Genomic DNA, 20,331 nt, shown 5'->3' with positions numbered 1-20,331 from the left:
AGGTTTAGATTAGACATCCTCAAGAACTACTTCACAGTTAGGGTGGCTAGGAGCTGGAACCAACTTCCTATGGAAGTGGTGCTGGCTCCTACCCTGGGGATCTTTAACAAGAGGCTTGATGACTACCTGGCTGGACTCATTTGAGTTCAGTCTTTTCTCCCACCCAGGCGGAGGGTCGGACTTGAAGTTCTACAAGGTCCCTTCCGACCCTACTTCTTTGATTCTGGTTGAATGTAGTATCAGTCCTAACTGATTTGGGTCAAACTAGTTTATGCAATGTCTGTCCCAGACCCCTTCCTGGTTTAAGTTAAACCAGACTCTCCCAGCCCCTGGCATGCTCTCTGGGCTCGGCAAGGATCTCTTCTCCACAGCAGAGCTGGCCCTTTGCCTCTGCTCCCTGGATGGAGCTCCAGCAGAGACTGCAGGCATCTGCTTGGCTTCCCTCTGCTCCCCGCCATCCCCTCACCACTCCCTGCTAAGCAGGGACTCCCTGTTCCCTCTGCCTTAAACAGACACCTCTCTAGCTGCAGACCACATGCTGGCTATGGTCCGTGTTGTGGCAGATGGGACAAAGGCAGAATCAACAGGTAGCTGGTTATGTCTCTTTGTTGTTTTTTTAATGGGCCGATAAACACTGAGTTAGGGGTGATAAAAACTGTGTTATCAATTCCATGCTGGGCTGGTCAGGAGGCTGAGGAGAACCCTTCCCTAATCAGAGCATCCTGCTGGGGCCTGGCCATGTCCCCCTCAGCTCAGCAGTGTGGAAGGGAAGGCAGGGCTGCTCTAGTGCCCCCAGCTTCTAGTCTGAGCCACTGCAGGCCTGTGCCTGCATTTCTTCAGTCCAGAGGGGATGTCTGTGCAGTTACAAATTGATTCAGCCTAGCCAGGTGAGACTAACCTGCAAAGATTGAATCAATTGAGGCTCAGGCTTTCTGAATGTCTGTCTATAGCCATAAAGATTAAGTAAATAAAACAATGATAGTACTGAAAAAATTAGTATACTCCAACTCAGGGCCAGCCTTAGGGAAAATGGCACCTTCGGTGAGGTTGTATTTTGGCACCTCCCTCCTCCACCCCCAAGCTTGTGGCACTGCAACAGGCAGAGGCAAAAAGGCAGGTGGGCACGAGTGCACAGCACAGTCCGAAAGGGAGGCGAAGTGGCACGGTGTGGCAGGCAGGCACCACGGCTGCTGTGTAAGGCAGGTGGACTGCAGCAGGTGCCACCCCACCTGCACATGCCCAACCTGGCTCCTCCTGAGCAGCGGCTGGAGGCAGGGGGCGGGCTGGGTAGGCAACACTCCTTCCTAGGTTAGGGATTGGCTGGGGTGGTGTGGGGTGGGGTGGGGGGAAGATCACTGCTGTGAGTACAGGCTGCTTACAGCTATACTGCAATATTTATACAGTGCAACTAAAACAACATATGAATGTCACACGCTGGCTTATCTATCGCTGCAGGTACTCGCTAAGCTTCTGTGTTTGGATCTAGACACTGGGTAATTTATACTTTAATTCTACTTGGGTCTAAGTGGGATCTAAACATTTTCTCTTTCTTTGGCCTTTAAACCTTGGACATATACTGAGTGGCTGGCACCTCTACTGGAAGTAGGAATCCCACATCCCAGCTGTCTTAGGCCTAAGTGCTCCTTACTAGCTGAATTAGATGCCTTGCTCCCATGCCTTAACCCTTCAAAGGTAGGTAATTATTCAAGTCAGTAAGAACAAAGGTTTGTTGAGAGATCCTTAAATAAATCACTCTTCATTTTAGATAGCATCAGAGATATACAGATCCCAGCAGATTAAGAAACTCCTGAATCTCATTTCATGTTTCAGTTTCCTCAGTACCCCTGAGCATTTTTTGGAATTTGGTCAGTGTACTTTTGGGCTTCCAGGTCCCTTTCCCTCTTCCAGCCAAGGCTTCTCTTTTTACTCTGTTTTGGTGAGAGAATCTCCTGTTGTAACACGCAGTCCTGTCTATTAGGCGATCTCCCTCATCTACCTCAAACCAGGCAATTAAAAACTTCTGTCAGGTGATCCCTTGCTTGGCTACCTGGCCACCTCAGAAAGCAGTCTTCCTTGGTAGTCAAAGGTACTTCCAGTTGAATGCAAGGTTGAAGTTTAACAGCCCTTGGCTAGTCCTCTGCTAGACACAGGAATTTATCCTGACACATCCCATTTAACTGAAATCTGAGGCTACAGGCAATTTTACAAACAAAATTGGCAACAAGCCAAAACGGAGGTTGATACAGATATCTGCTGACATGTCTAAATCATCACAATCCTTTACTGGATTAACAGAAACATATGGTAAAATTCTGGCCCCTTGAAGTTACCAGAAATTTCACCACTGCCTTCAGTGGGCCCAGGATTACCTAGCACTGGAAGGATCCTCGTGGATCACTGAGTCTAGTGACCTGTTATCACAGTGAACTACATCCTATAATCCTTTACATAAGTTTTTGTTCTATTCCTACCATACAGAAAAAGAGATAGTTTGGTGGGACATGTGGGGTTTGACCATTCTTCATTACCATAGATATGAAAGTAATGCAATCACATTACAATAGAAAAAAAAGTGAATTGTAGAGTCAGATCCAGCTAGTGTAAGCCAGTATATCTTTGATGTATATAAAGCTGCCTTTCTGGAAACAGGTTTAATTGTTAAATAAGGCCTTATACACTTGTTGATACTTTTAACATTTTAAAGCATTTTTTTCACTTTAACACCTTTATGAATTGTACTGAAGATGTTGTTTTATATAAGACTTTTTTTTAACATGGCTTACCTAGAGAAGCTGTGGCTTTTCCTACAACATATGTTGATTTTGCATTCCATTTTTGTTTCAGAGATTTTGTCCAGGCTGTAAAACATTAAATTATGTGCAAGTATTTGGCATTAAAGTATAAACATCAAAGTGAATACCTGGATTTCTATCCCAAAAGATTGCTTATTTCTGTAGAAGCTTATGAGAACAAGATATTAATTACTAACACTACATTTGCTACCATTTAAAATAAAGATTTTAAATCAGTTGTTTTGCTCACTGTAAAAACAACAGTCTATAACATGATTAAAAAACTTGGGTTGAACAAACAGTATTTCCAATTATGTCTGTTAAGCAGCATTTTTAATGCATGTTGCACAGTACCACATCAACTGTAACTCATAATGCTCATTTATATTCTGGCATTCATTAGCGAAAAAAAACCCAAGTAAAACTTGCAGGCAAAAAACATAAGGCAGCAGAATGTGCAACTTAAAATGATAAACTGATGAATTTCATATCCAGGGCAGATACAGATTTAAAACTGAAGGCTTAGCCAAGACTTAACAGAAGCTTATATGCTAACCAATCAAACCAAATCAATCATAAGCTAAACTATGCTATTAAACAGTTCTGTTATTTTATTTTAAAAATAACATAATAGAAAGGTAAGAATTGATTGTATTTTGCATACAAAAGCTGATTAAAAAAAATAATTACACTAGAGAAACTGGGATCAAATACAATGATTAGGAAATCACATTTCCTTCTAAAAATGTTAATTATTTCTTCACATTGAACAATGGTGTTTGGATCCAGCTGCCTCATCCCAATTTCTGCAATAACCACAGAACAGAGATAGATCTGATAGATGCCTTATTATAATGCCTTAAAAATGAAACAGCATCACCTAAGATCTTCTGTTCATTTCTGGTATTCATTTTTTTAAGAACTGATAATAGAAATAGAAAAAGAAAAATGGAAATGTGTCTATCTGAGGAGTTATTGAAAAGATTAGGATCGATTAATTTTGAAACAAGTCTGAATAAGACATGGGACATGATGGAGGAGGGAAATACATTATTATTTAAAGCATGTTCTATCAGTACCAACACACTCACATCAGGACCGAGGCCCAACAATAACTAACACAGAGAAAGAAACGGTCCCAGCTCTAAAGAGCTTAAAATCCCCTTAGGGTGCCTATACATGTGTAGTGAGGTTGCTCCAATACACTGTAATTACAGCGCATCAGAGCAGACTTGATTAACTGAGTCTGCTGGAGTGCAGTAATTACCATGCTCCAGCAGACTCCAGTGTGCATCCCTGTGCTGAAAAATAGTCGTGAGGGTGCTTTAACTAAAGCTTGTTTGACAAGCTTTAGTTAAGCACCCCCACCACCATTTTTCAGCAAAGGGATGTTGATACATGAGATATTATAGGCATTTTAATTAGAGCAGCTCTTAGAGCCACTCTAATTAAAGCCCTCCCCCTCCCTCCCCACACATACACTGAGGGCATGCGTATAAACGCCCTAAGGTCTTGATTCTGTAAACACACAGCCCCAATAGGTTGGAGCTCCTCCAAGTATAAAATGATTGAATGTGTTGTATGCCTTGGGTCTAAATATAAAAAAAATGAAATGCGAAATGCCTAGTTATCCCTGTTCCTAATGCCCCCCAAAGCCCCTTTAAGCTCAAAAAACCCCTGGTGGGAGAGAGAGTAAAACTTACAGATTTTAATTTAAACAGAGAACCAACTGTATAAATGTGCACTTACCTTCATTTTTACTGTTCTCTTTTAAACACAACTTGACAGCTTCTACTGCTCTTGGACTGGTAAAAATTAGACCTCCATAGCATTCTGGATGAGAGAGCTAGTTACAAACAATTCAGAAATATATTTAGATGAGTTATAAGAAGCTTGAAAAAATATTTTGTGAACTTTTAGTTTTAAAAGTAGCAAATATTTTAATCGTGTAATACAAGTAACAGGGACATCAGTAAGAAAGATATACTACAACACTGAATTCTAAGCTATTTCAAACACTTTTAGAGAAGACTATGTTAATTCTGCAAATCTGAATTTAGAACAGGTACAAATTCTTGGCACTGAGCTGGCTTGAATCTGAGGGAGAGAAGTATCTGGGGTATTTAAATGTCATGCAGGTGAAGCTTTGCCTCTGAGTAACTCAGAGAGCACTACTGGGCCAGCTCTGCCACATTCCCCAAAATGAGCAGTTCTGTTTAGCGACTGACTGCCCCACAGTCAAAGTAATAAACAAGTAGTTCCTTCGCAGGATCCTAATTGATCAGGGGGCCTGCTTGGTTACTTAGTTTCTCAGACTTTTCAAGCTGAAGACATCCCTCCATAACTCTTCTAAATGTAGTGGCACCCCCTTTTCTAGGAGGTGGACCCAGGGGGAGGCTGTTCCAGGAGGGGTCAAATCTGCTTGCATTAGATTAACAGATAAAGTAGGTAGCAGTGCCCTCTCCTTTGAAGGGCAGCACTAGCACAGCCAGGCAAAACTGCTTTGCACATCTCTATTTCTGCGGCTGTACCAGGAGGGGGTCCTCCTTCCTACATTAGGTGTATCTGCACCTCCCACCCCGCCCACTGCTTGTTCTGACCCTGCCAAGCCTCCTCGAAACAGGTGCATGAGAGTTCCCCCTGGAGGCACCAGTACCAGGGCACTCTGGAAAAGGTCTCATGGTGCTCTGGTTGAGAACCACTGGTTTAAACTCAGTATCCTAAAATATTCAGGCATCACTGGAGATTTGTAAGAATCAGGACAGCAAAGGACTATTGATTTAAAAAACTGTAAATAAAATGGTCATTAATATTTTAAAGTGACAACAAGGTACCGTGTATGCAGTTTTAAGCTGCATATTGTGGCAGGTTAGATTTTAAACCACAATTAAACCCTGCCAATTTCAGGCTGCTGTGGAAGTGGAAACATGCAAAGTACTTGCAAAATCAGCTGCTTCATTTAAGTGCCTGGATGGGAGCTGGGCAATTCGGAAAATCTGTTTTAAAGAATTCAAAACACTCAGGATATACAAATGCATACAAAATAATGGATATTTTGAAGATAACGCTTAAAAATTCTGTACATAGCCCTACTGGGAACCTAATACAGGACAAGAATCCTACATGGAATACAAGAAACTGTGTGGGGAAAAAATAGTGTAATATCGTTTTTTATCATCTCTGTTACATGATTGATTAGTAAACATTAAAATAAAAATTAGGACCTCAGGATTTCCACAGGTCATAGATAATTTAGGGTCTTTTCCCATAGGACCCCACAGAAGTGCATGGTAAAACTCTTGTTGATTTCATGAAGCCAGGATTTCAACTTAGATGTTGAAAGTTTTTGTAGACCTACCCAAAATATATTTAATTCACCAATGCTGAAAAGAAAGCACCACAGTGGGGCTGCAGCAAATAGAAAATAGCTATTAGCACTTCTGCCTCATAACCCTGGCAACGGATATAAGCCGATTCATACCTGGCCAGCTTGTTCTCTGCTAATTTGTTTGGATCAGAGTAGCTTTTCTAAAATAAAATTTAAAAAAAAATCTCTCATTCTGCAGCTGCAGAAAATGGCACAATATGTGAGTGGAGAGCTTCTGTTAATGAGCCTCCCACCCCATAGTGCCTTCCAGAAGCATTTAGGGAACACACTATGCATGCATGACAAGCATTTTGGAAGCAGAGGTGCTGCAGATTTTAACACATTCATTAAATGTCAGTAACATCTCTTGGCTGGAGCTGAAAAATTCTCATGAAGCTGGGGATAAGGCTCAGCACCTGGTTTCCCAAATTTTTAAACAATTTTAAATGAAAAATCTTGGTTACTAGCCTTGGATAGAGAGGGAGAAAACAGAAATCCCCTCTCCACATGGCTAAATACCCATAATATTTATCATGATTCTCTTTGTCATTGTTTGTCTTTGTATAACCCAGCATTTAAAGCTCTTTTGGACTGAGTGACAGGCAAAGAGTCGAAGAGTTCAAATTTTGAAAAGACAGCTCTAAGTCAGGGCATGATATCTCAAGGCACACTGAAAGAGTTGTTCTACTCTTGAAAAAGGTTCTACATTGAATGCATTCATTAAGTTATAGGAACGTAAGGTATGCAAGAGCAATACATTTGTTCCATATGTTTTTTCTAGGTTGAAACTACTCACTCTATTGTAGCTTTATGCATTATAGATGTAAACTCTGTGTAGAAGCCTAAACTCAGCATCAGGTTTGAGAAATATGAAATAGCATACAATACAGTAGATTGCTTCTGTATACAATCATTAAATTAAATCTATTCTAAAAAAAAAGTATTTTTCTATGGGAAGAATAGTGCTTACTTTCAAACTCATGCCAATATTTTTTGTTGTTGGGGGTTTTATTCCATTTTATTTTTTTATTCATTCTCAGTCACAGTTTTCACTTCAGGAAATGTCTCCACCAGCAGCTCACAACAGCCAGAATTTAGCCAACTTCAGGTAATACTATGTATGATAGATCTATTTACTTTTTAAAGCAAAATGACTAACAAATCATTGGGTCCTGTTACAAGGTTGGATTTCCATTTGTAACCCTTTTAAATTAAAAGGCTGGTATTTTGTTTACTTTAATATCCATGGAAGGGGCATAGGTGCTTGGCACCAGACCATTAAAATATTTCTGAATAGATGCTAAAACAGGTATTGAAAAGAAAAAATAAATATTACAATTTTGAAGTTGTTTTCATTTTGCAGAGCTCAAAATATAACTTTTTTTTACTTTTAATTTTTTTAATTTTGGTTTTCCTCTTTGCCTTTCTTTTTTGCTACGAAATAGCAAACAATCAAATTATGTTCAGATCATTTTTTTCTTTCACTTTTTAGCATTTTATTTTGCCACAATATTTTTTCTAAGGTAAAGAGGCTATGAAAAGTTACTACAGTAAAGGAAAAATTATAAATTCAAATAAAAAGGAAGATCTTAGTCAACTCTTGCCTCCAGTGCCAGAAAAAAAATATCAGAAACATTGGAAAAAATGAGCATTTGAAATTCTGAAATTAAACAAAATCCCCAAAAGACTTTAAAAAACCCAAAACTCTTTCATGACTATTTTCAATTTAGAAAAAAATATTTCTCCCAAACTATACAATAAACATAACTCTTCTATTTTGAATACCCTTCTGCAACTCGCAAGATCTTTCCTCAGTTCCATACGATGTAAACAGTGGTGCTCAACCTATGGCCCATGGGCTGGATGTGGTCCACAAAGCCTATGCGAAAGGCCCATCACCAGAGACCTCCACAGGCATGGTGAGCTCTCTGCATTTAGCTGCAGGGAAAAGGAAGGAACAAGTAGGGGTGCAGTTCAGTCCTGGACTCCAGAGCCATAGGAAAATGACGGCTCCAGCCAGAATTCATACCAACAACTGGTGAGCTCAGAGAGCTCTGTGTGCACGCAGAGCTCTAGCAATGCTATTTCTATGCAGCCCTCAGGCCATTACATTGGCCTGCTTGTAAAATATGTTGAGCACCATTGACATAAACCAGCCTATAACTAGACTATGGAAAGACTAGTTATAGGATGATTCAAATCATATATGCTAGTTTTAACAAGGTCTATTTCTTTTTCCATGAGCTCTTATTCACATATATAAGTTGCAGTATTACAGCATATAGACTATAGGTAGGAGCACAAAAGAAAGAACCCTTCAGACCTCAAATCTTAGTTTCATTTACAGGTAACATTAGACACATTACACAGCACTGAAAGGAGGTACCTTTCTCCACTTTGGATCTGCAGCCAGAAACCTCTCCTAAGAGGCACCTGTACTCTTTTTTTTAATCAAAGAAGTGAGAAAGGCTCACTGTTTCCTATTAAAATATATGAGGAGAAGAAAGTGTTGTGGCCATTGCTGCTCCCTCTCCCCCATTTTCTATCATAATTTAATATACCTATTCTCAAACAACATTCTGTGGCACCCAGGGTGCCTTGACATCCTTTCTGGGATGTTGCTACATGCCATGCAATGTTAGCATTTTTAGGTGTACAAACATGATTCACAAGATAAACCCAATGCTTTCAAATAATCCATAGTGTTAACAAATAAAAATTTCCTATATTATTTTTCCATATTTAAAAAAAAGAGTGAACACGTTTGCTGACATCTCCCAAGGGGTGTCTTGAGCCTAAAAAAGGTTGAGAATCACTGGTTTTATAGTGCTTCCCTGGGAAGGAGGCAACCTGTGCTCCAATCCCTACTTCAAGGACTCTGTAGGTATATCAACATGTAAAATTAATGTGAGGCAATAAACTACAGAGCAATTTGCGCCAGAGTAAACTACTCCCAGGCACATTGTCTACACATCTCCCCAGGACAGCAGCAGTCTGAGCCAGGGTGGAGCAAGCCCGGGCTGGCAAGGGGCACAGGGGGGTAGCCCTGGGCTTCAGGTGGTGGCATTGGAGGGGCTGGCTGGAGCACGAGGACGCTAACCATGTGGAGCTGTGTGGCCAGGCAACAGGAAGGAGTCTGGCCCCTGCCCAGTTAGCATCTAAGCATGGTTTTGGTTCTGTAAATGACTCCACTGTAAGATAGTACCATCCTCAACAGTACTCGCTCCTAACTCTTACAGCAGAGTTAATTAGTTTACTGTGCCCTAATACCGGTGCACATGGAGACTGTGACACTTTACCAAGTAGCAAATTAGTCAACTTCACAGTAAAGCACACATGTTGATGCATCCTGTGTGCATTTTATTCAATTACTGTTAAATAAGCATTACAAAAATAGTCCTTGGACCAGGGTCCAAGTCTCTCCCTTACTTCCTGGAGACCGCCATAGCAATTAGGCTACAGAGTCATGCTTCTTCTTGTACTTGCCTCCTGGCCTAAATAATCTTAAATTTTTTCTGTATTGGGAGGTGAGACATGTGGTTTTCAACCCCACTATACTGAAGAGGGAATGGAACCTGGTCTTCCCCTTCTTAAGAGGGTGCTCTACCTGCAAGACTATTATAGCAGTGGACCACTGATTCCTCTTCTCTAAAGTGGTGTCCACACCTGCATAACAATGGAGCCCAATTCTACTGATGTGTTTTAGATGGCCTGTGAGAATGCCTACCAAGTGGAACTGCAAAGAGACTTTGGCACATCTAGTTTCTGGATCCAGTCATGCTTAGGCATGAGCTAGGCACCAAACTGCTCAGGTCTGGGGCATTTCTGAGCAAGCACAAAGACACAACTCCAGGCACCCAGGAAATAAAGCACCTAAAAAGTTTAAGTCCTCCACGTTTTCAGGGTCACAATTTAGGCACCTACAGTTCTGGAGGAGCAAAGCAGTGCAGGTGGCAGCCAGGGAGTCTAACTGAACCAGAGATAAGCTTTATAATTTGGTCATTACAGATGGGCCTAATATTTGGGTACTACCAAAAAGGTTTAAATCTTACCTTTTCATACAAACTTTGAAGAGACACAAATTCAAAAGACAAAACAGGAATTAAAGTTGCTTCAAATCCATATGATCCTAATTCCTACAGATAAAAGTGTATATTGTTATTGAAGTACATTGCAAATAGTGAGTATTTCTTTTTAAAAGAACAGACTATTTGGCAGTAGAATAATTTGCAACTATTTTTCTAAACTAAAACCCAGAAGTATCTAAGGAAGAAAGTCTGATTTATTTTTACAGGTGAATGTTGTTTATTTTAATTGATATATTTAATGTTGTTGAAAAAACCTTAAATAACAGCCCTCTCTTTATCCATTGAACAGATATGGTAAAAATCATTGTATACCATCCAAGTGCTCAAGTCCTAAAAGTTCTGTAATCGTGTCTAGATACGTTTGAAATCAATGGAACTAGCTGTACAAATAGGATATGCAGAAGAAAGGCTAGTTCTGGGTTTTTTAGACCGTACAACACATTCTTAGACTCTGAACTCCAACTGACAATTTTTGTAACCATTACAAAATGCTGCAAAAATAATTCTGATCTATATAAGAACACATTGATATTAATGGGGTAACTGTTAAAAACTAACTTCAGTAATAATAATCATGATTATTCTGAAATCTTTAACTTTGAATTCAGTGTAAAAATTCTTACTTAAAACTACTCTTTGTGCCCATACAAATTACACTATAAAATTTGTTTTCTTAATGAACATTTTCCCTAGTTGTATACCAATAACAACTAATCACATTTACATTGTTCAATTGCTAAATATTATATTTGTCTACTTGTAAAGAGATAGATTGTTTTGGGCAGTGGTTAATGTACTTACCTGAATATATGGATCTGGTCCCGAGTCTCTCTCTTTGGGCTCCTTCAGTAACAGAATCTTCATTGTTTATCAAAGAACCGTGACAGAGCACTGAAGTACAATAAAATAAATATATCTAAATTAGATCTAGAGGACTTTTCTCTGTACAATAGCTGTAACAGTTCAGCATCACAAGAAACTGGATAATTAACAGATGCGCTAGTCCTTACACAATGAATAAGCAGTTAATGGGCACACTCTGGGAATGAACATCCACCCTGATAAGACCCACAAAAAACATGTTGGTTTTAGATAACACAACTTAGAGACAAATGAGGTTTAAAGCTATGAAGGAAAATGTATTTTAAAGGAAAACACATTTTTAAAGGAGTAATGTTCTATGCACCATATTAATACATAAAAATAATGCCTGTCTCCCCCTTCTAAATTTCTTATTATATTCTATAGGTTTTATGTTATGGCACAACATAAGTATTTGAGCACTTTCAAGAAGTACAGTGGTTCCAAAACTGGTCTGTAAGGCCATGGTTAATTGCCTATACCGGTCTGTTGATTGCACCTCCTCCCTACACATTTCAATTAAAAGTTTAAATGATTAGTGTACATGGCAGTCTATAAGAGACTTTGAGGCTAAACAGTGGTTTCATCATTTCATAGTTGTTATGGGCTGGAAGGGACTTTACAAATCACTGGGTCCACAGATCATCAGTGTGCTCATCCGAAAAGTTTGGGAACCACTGCAACAGTGCATTAAGCAATGTGACTAATATTTGTCATTGTTTTTCCAAAGGAACAAGTTTGTGGAGAGTTCTGCTTTGGAATTTTGTGGTTATGACAAAAAAATCCACTTGCCCTCAAAATTGATGATGGCATTTAATGCTAGTCTTCTACTATACTCCCAAAAGTGCTACATTAATACATTAAATAACATAATGATAGACTAATGGACATCTTTTAGCTACCATATAATTGAATATTTGCTAGTTCCCTAGTATATTAAATTTCAATCTAATTAATTCTAGTTAAATAATTCTGAACACCAATGGTTTACACAAAGTTTTATATTGTCTATGAATTTCACCAATATGAATCAGCATTCTAAACACCCATGCAAAGTATACGTTATTATCCTCATTTTATAGATATGGAAGCTAAAGGCAAAGATATTTAAAATCCGAGTTTTCAAATACGGCCTCTAATGCTGAGTGCTGTCATTTTTTAGTTTCTAGCTTTAGCAAAAGAAGCTCTGACTTTCACTTGGAAGATATGTCTATGAACATTTTTGATTAATCTAAAAGATCCAGAAATAATTTGGAGATGGCTGAAAAAGAAAAGGTGTTTTTTTCCCCTGAAAAGTCAGTAAATGTTCTCACAACTTTTCAGCCACCTCTAACACTGAAACAGAGACTCTACCAACTCTAAAGTTCATCTAAGTTGCCACGCTGTACACTATATAGATACCAGACTTCTGCTTTTTTAAACTAAAATTAACAATATGTTCTGTGACTGATTGGATGCCTGTGTCACCATGTGCCAGACATGCATTTTAAAACTTTATATATTTACAAATTAACACATATACATTTATAAATTAACATTTACAAATTAAAATATGCTGGCAGACAACTCTGCTCTGTTCACCAACAAAATGGGTCTTAACTTTGGCTAACTTTATCCACAGCACATGCTGAAGTACATGTGTATGTCTATCTGTGTCCATGAATATTGATGAAATGTAATTTTCTGTTTCTTTTTTAAAAAGTGGGAAAGGACCACACAAAAACCTTTAATTTAGTCTTAAGAGTTGTACCAGTGGCAACATGTATTGTGGAAATTATATATAGAAAGAACAATACAAAAAAGCCAGAAGCATTAAAAAGAAGTGAGATTACTAGCTAAGGCAGTACAGTAGTATTATAGACTTGTACAGTACTACTCTTACAAAAGGTACATTCTATTAATAAAAAAACAATATAAAATCATTCACCTTACGCATGTCACCAATAACCTTAACTCTGGCCCGCAACACATACTTATAAACTCTTCCAAAACTAATGACTTACTTTACATATTTTATAGAAATACATCTTTGAAAGAGATAAAATGATGCTGTTTTACATGTGTTATATTTAATGATGGTATGTCATCAAAATGTAAATCTAGGAAAACTGAAATTCTCCCAACCTGTAGGAGAAGACACAAAACAATCATTCTACTGAAGAGCAAACAAGTCAAACAAGGGCCACATACCCCTGGCTTCATATAAACTTCAACCACCAAATGAATTTTTGTGATTAATTTTTGTAAACAAAATTTGTATTAAAATTAACCTGTCAGCACATCTCCACTGCCACTACTATCAAAAACCCTCATAAAAATATAATATTCTTGATTCAATGCACTAATTATCCTTATGGCAAATATGTGGGTGAAACTAAACAGCAACTACACACCAGAATGAACACTCAAAGAAAAAAAATAAAGAACAGGTGCACACACCCCATAGGAGCACATTTCTCACATGACAACCACTATCTCTCTGATCTCACTATCCTTGTGCTCAAGAGAAATCTACTTAACACCTTTAAAAGGCTAACCTGGGAACAACTTATCATAAGTTAGCTGAACAGTAAGAACCAAAGACAGTGGTTTTATGGCACATTATATCTTACCCAACTCCTAAATTCTTTCACAAAGGGAAGTTGAGAGTGACCCTCTTCCCTTTTGCTAGGCCTGGAGCTCCCACAGCTTCTTTTCCTCTGCTAACTGTGAGTCTTCTAGACCTGGGAATTTCTCTCACCCCTTCTCTTCTGGTGTTTTTCACTATCTTGTGCCTGGCTTCCTCTGATCTTGCATTTGAAAGTTTGTCTAACTTTATCCAAGCTACAGTTGGTCCAATAAAAAATGTCACCCTAAGAATCCTTGCCTTTCTATTAAAATTAAAGAATAACAGGGAAAAGTCATATATATCACAAACTTGCCTAATTTGCCAACAGCGAGAGGCCCATTTTATACAGCAAATGAACAAACTGCATTTTGGTCTTGCACATCTGTGTTACTCACTCAGGCTCGTTTCCCCATGCTGCAATCAGCCTTTGGCTTTCATTTCTACCAGAAGACAGATAATTTATAGTCTTCAAAAGGGGCTGCAAATGTGTGACTTTAAAAGTAGTTGGCCCAGAAGACCCCTAGTTTTGTGCACATATGTTTAGCTTTGTTTTGTCCAGCAAGTCTCCTTTGGTGGTATACCTGCTGAAAAAAATACTGTTCTTTTTAACCACTGCAAATCTCTGTAACCTTGTGTCTTGTTTATTCACATACAGACCGGTATTTGGCAGATAAAATGACAAGTGTGATCAAATGTAATGTGATATAATATACCAAGGTGCCAAATGCACGCAGCAAGGGTGTCTTATGCAAGAGGCAGACCTTGCATAGCTAAGGTTGAAAGTATCCAAACCCATTTTTCTTAGCAAATGTGCCCTAGCACAACTGACACATCATGCTGAATGTAGGCACAATGCCACCCTAACAGATGGGGATGAGTGCAGACAAGCAGGGACACAAGTCTATGCTGAATGTAGTATTTCCAAACCAGAAATTTGGAAACAGCTGTCACTGCCACACTTCTACTCTTATGGTGAGCAGCATATATAGAATGTATAGAATGCAATTTTATTAACTGGGTTTCTTTTAAAAAACATGTTTTTAAAAGCAGCTTATTACAATACTTCCTGGGGTCCACTAAATCAGGGATATTAATCTGTATAAGATGAAGTGAAGACTTCATGATGGCTCTGGGGAGCAATTCCCTGGGACTGGCTAGCTAACAAATGGTTTCCTGAATAGCTGGATGCCTGTTGAATAGGCTAAAAGAGTGAAGAACAGTGCAAATACAAGAGGACTAAGTTGCTAGAAAGAGTGAAAATGCATTAAGAATACACATAAAATCTGCAGCAATATTCAGCATGTTCCCATATATCTACTTCAAATACTGTGCCCTTTATAATTTTTTTTCAAGAGGTATATGTACAAACTTCTGTCCAACATTAAGAAATAGTTTCTGTGAACACGAATCAATGGCAAAACAGACTCAGTTTAGTATGTAGCTCTCAATTTACAGCTGGAAACATGGTGTGTGTGGATAACCTTAATGAGAAGTTTTCTCACTGCCAACTCTTTGTCTGAAAGCCTTCAAACAATAAGTAACTGATGCCAATCTTCCATCCTTGGCTAATTCAAACAAGTGCCTCATTTGTATGTGCTCCAAAATACAAACATTGCAAAGACTTAAAGTGACCTGCAGAGAAAATCCAATCTTTTGCCTTTTCCCCCTTCTTTATAATGCATAAAGAAGATCTAAAAAGTGACTTGGGAGAAGTTTTTGCTTCAATTTTATATTAAAAATTCAGGTTTTGCCCATCATACATGACTCCACGGACCACTGAAAAACTAACAAAATTATGACATTAAAAATTCCAGGAAAATTAAATTTTAAATAAGTGAGAGGTGATTTTTATTCATATAATAACTCCTGGGTTTTGCACACAGTACTTGTAACAGGATAACAGATTTTGAGACTCTAAATTGAGATGTAAGGCTATTCTTTTAGGTCATCCTGACAGCAAATTCTTGAACCCCTATAAAGATGCATAAATATTTTGCAAAGTCACTGAAGATAGATCAGGTGCGTTCAATTATCACCATTCTAAGAATTTAAGAAGGGTTGGAGGCTCTGAGGGAGCATATGTGACTGATGAACAAACCAAGCCTAAACTGATACTTCTGTATTCCTGCTGTATTTCTTCCATGTTGTTTAATTTAGAAAGAAGGTAAACTGGGAACATATCAATTACACCAAAGGAAGATTTCAACTCCATTTGATATACCAGATTAATTAAATTAGGTAGAGGAAATGTCCATTAAAGATTCAACATCTTCAAACTTATATTAAGAGCTAAAGTTGCTCCAAGTATGCATTTTTGAGATCACCAACAACCTTGACACTCCTGATGTTTATGAAGAAAAAACAAAAAAAGTGGTTTTTTTCCCCAATTAAAAAAGCTTTTCAGTCCTTCTCTATTAAACCATAAAGCAGCAAAAAATAAACAACTTTCCCCCAACCTATTCAGGTTACTTCACTTTCAATAGGCCAATTGTTCCCAAAATACACGGTCTACAGAATTCCGTGATATATGGAGTTCTTTCTCAGAGTCCATGGAGTTAGCTGGTTCTCCCTGTTTACACCTACTAGAAGCAGGTAAAATTATTACACTTTCTTAATGTTACTTTTCTATTTAAGTAACTGCTGTATTTGTCACTGAATGCTATTCAGTTGCCAAATGGAGGGACGGACTATACAGTCATGAACAGAACGGGAAATGAATTAGAAACAACTCTCTCAGCCAGGGCTGCTCACGCAACCTTCTGCCTGCAGAGCCATAACATCTGGCCCATAGGCATCCCCCATCAATTGGAAAAAATAGCAGTGGGGAGCCATGGAAGCTCCCTGCAGCCAGGCCCAGCCCTGCCTGGGACATTGCCACACAGTGAAATCAGGGCCAACTCCCCCACATACACGCACATCTGGATTGGGACTGCCTCCCCACAGCACAGCCAAGTCAGGGCCATTCCACCCTGCTTACCACACCCCCCAGCTAAATGGGATTAGGGCTGCTCCACCCTCTCAGCAGACAGATCAAGGTTGGACTGTGCCAGCCCCTGCAGCCAGATCAGGCCCATCAGCTGGATCCAGCCCACTGAGGGACCTGGCACTGCCTATCTGGCCTGCAAGGCAAAAAGGTTGGGCATCACTGTTCTAAGGCATGGGTGCTCAACCTTTTGGCAAAATGGACCAAATGAGTGGCACAGGGCCAGTCTGCGAGCTGGATCAGACCCCATGCCCTAGGGTCAGGCCTGAATGCCCAGACCCAGACTAAGCTGCCCCTGCCCAGCCCCATGTGCTGAGATTGGGGCTCAGGATCCTGTGCCACTTCTGCTGGGCTCCACATGCCACGATCAGGGCCCTAGGGCTCCACACTGCTTCCACCCAGCCCCATATGCCAGAATAAGGCTGTGGGACCCCAAGTTACTTCTGCCTGGCCTCACACTGGCCCCATGTGCAGGACTCTAGGGCCCTATGCCACCTCCACTTGGGCCAGTGTGCACGGATCTGGCTCCCGGGTCTTCACCACCTCTGCCAGGCTATGTGCAAAGGGATCAGTACCCCAGGGCCTTGCACCACCTCCACCCAGTCCTGCATGTGGGGATGGGGCTCCATAGCTCTGTACTACCTCTGCCCAGCCCTGTGCTGGGATCAAGCCTTGGCCCATGAAGCTCCCCATACACCTGGGAGGAGCCCTATGGGCTAGATGAGATGCTGGGACATGAATCTGGCCTGGACTCTGGATTGAGCACCCCTGCTCTGAGGTGTCCTGGGTACCTTAAAAAATATCAAGAACTTTTATTCAAAGATCTGTGTTGATATAGCTCTCTCAACTACACAGCTGGATAGTAATTAGATCTGTAAAGTAACTCATTAGAAAATAAGGTATCCTTCACCCCTAGGTCTCCAGTTGACCTAAACATGGTTTATCAGTTATGTACCTTATACTGGTGGTCTTGTGATCTAAGTATTGGTGATCTGAGAATAGTTCCCACCACTCAGATGTCTTGTCACAAAAAATCACCATCAAAACTAGTATCCTTACTTAGCTGACTTATCAGGGAAGCCAAGGGATGAGGCCAAGTCTATACCACATATTTCTGCAAGCATAATTGTTTTACTATGCTGCTACAAAGCAAGTTTTGATGGCATAGGTGTACCCCTACTACAAGAGCTTATGTGAATATTTTTTTCTGATAAAGCATTAGCTACTCCTAGTATAGACACAGCCTAAAACAGCAGTTCCCAACCTGTGGTACACGTATCATCAGTGATACGCAGACAACCTGTCAGTGGTATGTATTAACAGATTTATTATAATTACTTTATATGACAAGAATGTGCTAGTAGTACTTAAGGTTGTATCGTTTTAAATTGGTCCTGTACAATCTGTCAGACTTTGGGAACCGCTGGTCTAAAAGAAAGAAGGTGACAGGAAATTATATTGGAAGGGTTTCCTTTTCCTTTACGTTTACATTTAAAGGAATATATGAATTAACAGAACTAGAATCTTTCTCTGACAATTAGAGGTGGACTGATTTATCGATCCGTACCGTATCAGCACTGATAAAAGGAAAATTGTCATTATTGGCAATCAGCTTTTTTGGCTGGTGTAGTCAATAATGTCACCGATAAATGGCACCTGCAGGTTCACAACCACAGCATGCGTGCAGCACGGAATGCAACCCAGCAACTTGTAAAGGAACATCCTGCTGGTAAGCCTGTGGGGAGGGAAGAGGCATGGGGGAGGAAAGGAGCGGGAGCACAAATCAAAGCCTTCTATGGGGGAGGGCGGAGAGTGGGGATGGGGGAGGATAAGGCAGGGGTAGGTGCTGCCTAGCCGGGGCAGGGCAGGATGTGGGACACAGCCATGAATGGCTTGTCTGGGGGGTGTGGGAGTAGGGGGTAGGCGGCTCCCAGCTGCTACTCACATCCCCAGGGGATGCATAGGGGGCACATGCCCCCCCGGATTTGTGCAGTGGGTGAGGGCAGGCTGCCTGTGAGCTTGGGATCAGGGGCTGCGCTGGCCTCTTCCCAGCAGGTGGGCTGGACCGGGGCTGTGCTCGGGGTGGGCAGTAGTAGCACTGGGAGGGGGGGTGCTATGGTAAATTTTGGGGTTGCTGTAGGCCACCCTGTATCCCACATCTGAGCATCGCCACCCACCCTGCTGCCACCTGCCCCAAGCGCAGCCCTGGCCTAGCCCCACTCCCCACAACCTGAAAGAGGCTGGTGTACCCCCTGGCCCCAAGCCTGCAGCAGGCAGTCTGCCCTCACCCCACACACAAATTCAGAGGGCACGTGCCCCCCATGCCTCTCCCAAAGGTGCATGCGGTGGTTGGGAGCCACCCCCACCCTCTGCGTCCCCCAGACAAGCCACCAGTGGCTCTGTCCTGTGCCCTGCCCCTGCCCCACTCCCTCCTTCACTGTGGGGGCCTCGATCTGCCCCCCCACACCCTTTCCCCCCCACAGACTTACCAGCAGGACACTGTTCTCCAAGCCACTGGGCTGCATATCAGCTATCAGTTTGGTATCAGCCAGTATGGCTGGTTGTTAATTGGCTACCAGTACTGGCCAAAAAAATCTGTATGGGTGCACCCCTACTGCCTATTAATGGTCAATTTCACATGTTTTAGCTCTTGATACCTGTATTTCTATGGGTATATTCATATGTCAGTGATCTTGACTCCACAGTTTTCTTTTGTCTTACAATACATACAGTTGGCCTCTTCAACTTAGTAAACATTTCAAGCTTAGGGACTGTTTAATTTTGCTTTAGGAATTGCTTTTGAATTGCATTTCCTCTCTCATACTCGATTTCCAGCTCCGCTTGGTTTACTTTTCTTTGTGCCAATGGGAATAAACAGGGAACGGTAAAATGGTAAATACCGTTCTCCTTTAATAAACGACAACTTCAAAGCAGCAGGGACGGCTCCAGCATCTTTTGCTGCATTTTGCAAGGATTTTTGGAGCTTCTGAGCTCACGAAGAGGATTGTAAATATAGTCCCAACCCTGGCAGGTCCCCACATAAAACAAAGCCTGATTCGAAGCACAAACCGAGGCACCCTCCAGCGTTTCCTTGCACCGTTGAGAGCAGCGGCTCTCAACCTTTTGGTGCTCGAGGTACCTCTCAGAAAACGCCAGCTCTTTGTTTCGACTTGGTTTTTTGACTACAGAGAAGTGGCAGCGCCGGTCTTCCTTCGCAAAAGGAGCTTGGGAAGCCCAAGGCCGCCCCGAACGTCGCCGACACCGCGGATTCATGCTTAAAATCTCCAGGCCGGTCTTGCAAATGGCACTTGCACCCCAGACCATGCGGGCCACAGCAGCGAGTCCCACCCTTGCAGGATGGCGCAGCACCCCAGGCCACAGGGCTGGGACTAGCTGCTCTGGAGGAGATGAAGGGAGGCCGGGGTCACCCAAGGGCGGGGATAGCAGCGAGGCCGATGGGGGCAATCCCGGAAGGGCCGGTGCAGCGCTGCTAAGGCCGACAAGCCCAGCCCCGGCAAAGGCTGCGCCCAAGCAAGCCCCAGGCCTGTCGCCGTCCCGCGCCCTAAACGGCCTCTCGTCGTAGCTGCCCGGCCCGTCCCGGCCCGGCCTGAGCCCCGCGCCCCGCCGCGCTC

The 20,331-nt window shown here is 41.3% G+C and overlaps 2 protein-coding genes across 4 annotated transcripts in view; one reads left to right on the top strand and one right to left on the bottom strand.

Annotated features, from left to right (window-relative positions):
- The window catches only part of UROS (uroporphyrinogen III synthase), a 39,647-nt gene that overhangs the window by 18,796 nt on the left and 520 nt on the right, over positions 1-20,331 (bottom strand). For all 3 annotated transcript variants that reach the window (XM_019555876.1, XM_019555875.1, XM_019555874.1), the window contains exons 2-5: positions 11,049-11,138; positions 10,212-10,295; positions 4,542-4,638; positions 2,784-2,858 (exon numbers count right to left, since the gene is read on the bottom strand). In XM_019555876.1, coding sequence (XP_019411421.1) covers positions 2,784-2,858; positions 4,542-4,638; positions 10,212-10,295; positions 11,049-11,111 — 319 coding nt within the window. In that variant the 5' untranslated portion in view covers positions 11,112-11,138. The remainder of the gene's footprint in view (positions 1-2,783; positions 2,859-4,541; positions 4,639-10,211; positions 10,296-11,048; positions 11,139-20,331) is intronic.
- BCCIP (BRCA2 and CDKN1A interacting protein) overlaps positions 18,377-20,331 on the top strand; it is a 22,578-nt gene continuing 20,623 nt past the window's right edge. The window contains exon 1 of the mRNA XM_019555456.1: positions 18,377-18,428. Within this exon, the coding sequence (XP_019411001.1) occupies positions 18,377-18,428 (52 nt within the window). The remainder of the gene's footprint in view (positions 18,429-20,331) is intronic.

This window comes from Crocodylus porosus, unplaced genomic scaffold (assembly GCF_001723895.1).
Source record: "Crocodylus porosus isolate Cpor-Errol unplaced genomic scaffold, CroPor_comp1, whole genome shotgun sequence".
NCBI classification, from domain to species: Eukaryota; Metazoa; Chordata; order Crocodylia; family Crocodylidae; genus Crocodylus; species Crocodylus porosus.
The sequence above is the reverse complement of the archived record's forward strand: the minus strand, read 5'-3'. Positions and strand labels throughout refer to the sequence as shown.